The sequence below is a fragment of the Cynara cardunculus genome, assembly GCF_001531365.2.
Source record: "Cynara cardunculus var. scolymus isolate 2C chromosome LG 4, CcrdV1, whole genome shotgun sequence".
NCBI lineage: Eukaryota > Viridiplantae > Streptophyta > Magnoliopsida > Asterales > Asteraceae > Cynara > Cynara cardunculus.
The window spans coordinates 13,017,973-13,022,387 of NC_037531.1; the positions used below are offsets into that span (position 1 = coordinate 13,017,973).

Consider the following 4,415-nt stretch of genomic DNA (forward strand, 5'->3'; position numbering starts at 1 on the left):
ATGAGAAAGATGAGGACCGATTGGGACCGGCCCGGGACCGGTTTTTGGCCATCTCTAGTCCAAGGCCAAGGGTATGTAAATATGACAACTATCATATTCATTTGTTTTAAAATATGAAACCTTTTTTTTTATATTAGAATGTCCTAAGAAATACAACACTTATTTGAGAAGGTCTCTATGTAAGTTTATATATTTTCTTATTAAGAACTGGTATAGAAAACAATATGGATCAGAGTAGAAAGATCGAAAAGCCAAATACCTTTAACAAAAGGTAAGAAGGGTCAAGAAGAACACATGAACTTCAGATCAGTCATGAGATCAGCCCTTTTTCACTAGATAAATAAGCAGATTAGTATAATGGAGTCTTGTTTCAGAGAAGCAATCGTCGACGATTTTAGCATATCTCCTGAACAGCACATCCATCGTTTCTGCATGAAGATGAAAATGATTCTCGATCATCAGCTCCACCACGGCTCGAATGGTCTTAGCCACTCGAGTGCCACTTGATTCCTTGAGACCACTGGAGTCACCATCATCCCATGCTATCTCAAACGCTTCAACAGAGTGGATTACAAATGATCCTTCTTTCTCGACCTCATGTTCCACTTCTTCTTGGCTTGGTGCGTAATAAGGGGCGTTAAACGAATCAATGCTTTCCTTTTCAACGAGTCCCTAAAACAAAAACAAAAAAACCACTGCCTGTTTGATACAACTTACCGATACATCAAGATAAATATATTATAAACCCACTTTCTCACACTACAACAAAATGGTTTTCTTAGAACAACTTCGTCATTTAATGTTACAACAAAGTATTTGATGCGACTTTATTTTTACAAGGCCAAAAACCGTAGATCTTATAAAGTTGTTGGGACAATGCTAAATAACCTAACAAGTCACTACAACAAAATTGTGTTTATAGGACACCCCCAATCTCTAAGCGTCCAAATAGACCGCTTTATAAGACTTAATTTATAGGACCAAAATATAAAGTGTTATATCTAAAAGTGTTGTAATAAGTTTATATGATGCTTTTGGACGTCTTAACAAGTTTTTTAGGACATTTTTAATACAAAGTGTCGCATTAGCAACTTTATAGGACACTTCTGAGAAAGTGTCCTATAAACTCATTTTTTTTATAGAACACTTGTCATTATATGACAGTTTTCAAATAGTGTCCTATAAAGTTGCTAATGAGACGTTTTGTATTAAAAATGTTCTAAAAAACTTATTAAAATGTCAAAAAACGTCATATAAATTTATTACAACACCTTTAGATATGACACTTTATTTTTTTGGTCCTATAAATTAAGTCCTATAAAAAAGTCTATTAAAACACTTAAAAATTGAGAGTATCCTATAAACCAGATTTTATTATTATGATTTGAACCACATTATTATCTTTCAATTTAAAGACCTGACAAAAATCATCGGATTGTTGAAAAAGAATCATCAATAAAATTAAAGTTCTATGAGATAGTCAAAGGTGCTCTTGGCCATTAATTTTCGTTTTTCTCGCCAAATGGCTAGAATGTCGCAAATGGCCCATTTGCGATATTTTCAAAATAAATTCGATAACTATATGCGATGTGCATTAATGGTCAATTCTATGAAAAAAAATTATTAACAAATATTAAATTTCATTAATTAATCGGAACAACAAAATCATTAATTTAGGTAAATTTTACATGCATAAAATTCAATTAATGTTTTAAATACCCAAAACCTGGAAATCTAAAGTATTAATGTACTAATATATTTTATTAAAACAATGCATTAACGATTTCTTTCTTTTCTTTTTTATTTAAAAAAAATATAAGGAGTCGTTTATCAAACACTTACTCGGTAGGTAGTTACCGGTAAAATTTGACACTATTATGTACTTATCAGGTAAGATTTTTGTCCACCAAAACGACATAGTATATAATAATTTATCCGGTAAGCGCTTACCGTGGTAAGAGTCGTCGCCCTCACTTACCGGGTAAGACTCTTGATCCTTGTCTCGCTCTTACCGGGTAAGATTCTTGGTCTTTACTGTATTCATCCGGTGAGGTAATGTTACTTGGTAAATGCTTACTCAAGTAAGCGTTTGGTAAACGACCCCTAAATAATTTGCAAGAGAGGTCTTTTTCTGTTATTTTAGCATTTTGGGGATTTTCCTTTAAGAAACCCTCATTTTATTGTCGTGTTTGGTTTTTTCAAAACACAAAAAGTCAAGGAGGGAGAGAGAAAGAGAGAGATCTAAAGAAGTGCACGTACGTCTAAAGCCAAACTCATTAGAGCACGAGCCAAAAGTTCCCAGTGGTAGCAAGCTTCGTCTACAGAAGGGTCAGGGGAGCGTCGACCCAGAAATGACAAAACCATACGCCCCTTAACCACCATTTCATGGGCTCGTGACCTCAAAAACAACGAGAAATCCTTCTGAAACTGTTGTTGGTATGCCTCCACTACACTCGCGGGACTACTTTTCGATATGTATAACTTCTCTTTGTTCAAATGAGTGGCTTCCAAACCCGAGGGTACCTATTCAAACACGTCACAAGATGTACATCCATCAAAAAACTTACCAATTGATAAATTTAGTTATGTAAATTAAGTTAGCATGCATTATACATACCTGAGAGAGCCAGTGGAGGCTGGAAGAAGAATGGACGAAGTGAAGACTTTGGGAGGGAAACAATCTGCCATAAAAGGAACCTGGCGAACCACAAATATAACAATTACCTTCATTAATACCACTACAATCATTACTGAGTTGTTTGTAAAGTTGCGGCAATGACTGAAACACAGAGTTGAAGTCGTTGTCAAGGAGGTCGTTCAAGAAGACCCTTAGTTCGGGTACAGGGCGACCCATTTGATGGCTGACAGTGTCCACCACATGGATAATCTGAGAGATGACGGTCAAGGAGTTGGGTCCAGATGAGCAGCCAAGGTCTGCTACCCCCATGCTCGTTGGCTGTATCTCCCACAAGATGTTCGTAATAGCAGCATCCACCATTGAAATACCAACTGATATAATCTTCTTCTGCAATGATCAAAGCCAAGGGGTCAGGTAAATCATATATATCAATATATGGTGTAAATTAAATGATGAAAGCTAGTGTTGATTTGGGTTGCCTGAAGTAGCGAGTTTTTGGCATAACTAGTCTCCCCTTCGCCTTTGTTCATGTGAATAACTTGCATTTTGATCTTTGTATGTGTATTTTCGAATAAAGCGTAAGTTGAAGATTAGTGTCTCGAAGGATGGGAATATATATATATATATATATATATATATATATATATATAAACCAAGTGATTAATGCTAGAAATTTCTTAATAGATAAAGAAATATTTTTTTTTTATCATTTTCAATAATTAAATACTAGAAGTTTGTTGGGATAGTAACTGCATTAAATAATTTGTTAGAGCATCTTCAACAAATGTCTAAAACAAAAATACAGTCAACTACAACAGATTTTTCATTTTATAGAAAGGTTTTCTATTGGTGGGAACACAACATTGATTCTATTATTTAAATATTTCATACATCTGATATAATATTATTTCTCTTTCTAAATATTTAATTTCAATAATTTCTATTGGTGAGAATATGTTAAAAAATATTTCTCCCTCGTTGTAATAATTTTTAGGGTGTTCTCCAAATTTGAATAATTTTTAAAAATTCTCCAAAATGGAGTTTTGGAGATTTTTTTTTCCTCTAAGAAATTCTTCAAAATGGAAAGAGTAGGAGAGATATGATGAAAATCTCCAAATTTGGAGAATTTTTCAAAAAGAATTAGTTAGGAAAGAGAAATATTTTTTTATTTTTTCTATCAATAAAAATTCTTGAAATTAAATGTTCAAAGAGAGAAATAATATTTTATTAATTGTATTTGAATATTTTAATAATATAAATAACATTGTAATCTACATTTTTTGATATTTTAACTTTTGATTCTTTATTTTGGAGAGTATGTTGGAGATGCTCTTACACTCCCTCTCATACTTTCTCAATTTTTGGATCTTGGTTGAGCTAAAAACATTCCCAAAATCTCCAAAATATCTATTTTCTTCATTAAAGAATCTGTTGGAGATGTTCTTACGATAACTAAAATAAATTCCCAATATATTAATCATATTAAAAATAAATACTAACTAAAATAAAGAGTTTTACAATTATGTAGATTTTATAGAAACCATTACATTCCATATCATATTTTCAATTTTTTTTAATGGATTTCTCTCAATTAAGGTAGACGTATGATACGCAAACATGATTGGACATGACTGGGTAGGACAAAACTGGACAAGACAAAAGGGTAGGATTGGACAGAACATGTGTTTGTCTGGTGTTTAGTACGACTAGAACTGGACATGACAAAACTAGATAAGTTGTCTCCAAAAGTTATTTTATGATTTTATATATCATATAA

At 32.7% G+C, this 4,415-nt stretch overlaps 1 protein-coding gene across 1 annotated transcript; it reads right to left on the minus strand.

Annotated features, from left to right (window-relative positions):
- Nucleotides 1-318: 318 nt before the first annotated feature.
- LOC112510890 (jasmonate O-methyltransferase-like) lies at nt 319-3,186 on the minus strand. The gene is made up of 4 exons (XM_025116242.1): nt 3,118-3,186; nt 2,618-3,025; nt 2,260-2,523; nt 319-672 (listed from the first exon to the last, which is right to left on the minus strand). Exons 1-4 carry the CDS (start codon nt 3,181-3,183, stop codon nt 319-321), a joined length of 1,092 nt encoding a protein of 363 aa, XP_024972010.1. The 5' UTR covers nt 3,184-3,186.
- Between the last annotated feature and the right edge of the window lie 1,229 nt (nt 3,187-4,415).

What these genes read in the sequence shown, in the direction of transcription:
- LOC112510890 (XM_025116242.1), bottom strand. Translation starts at nt 3,183, where the DNA reads ATGCAAGTTATTCACATGAACAAAGGCGAAGGGGAGACTAGTTATGCC. An exon ending in CCAAAAACTCGCTACTTCAG is followed by an intron (nt 3,026 to 3,117) that starts GCAACCCAAATC and finishes TGATCATTGCAG; the next exon opens with AAGAAGATTATATCAGTTGG. An exon ending in TAATGAGTTTGGCTTTAGAC is followed by an intron (nt 673 to 2,259) that starts GTACGTGCACTT and finishes TTTTTGTTTTAG; the next exon opens with GGACTCGTTGAAAAGGAAAG.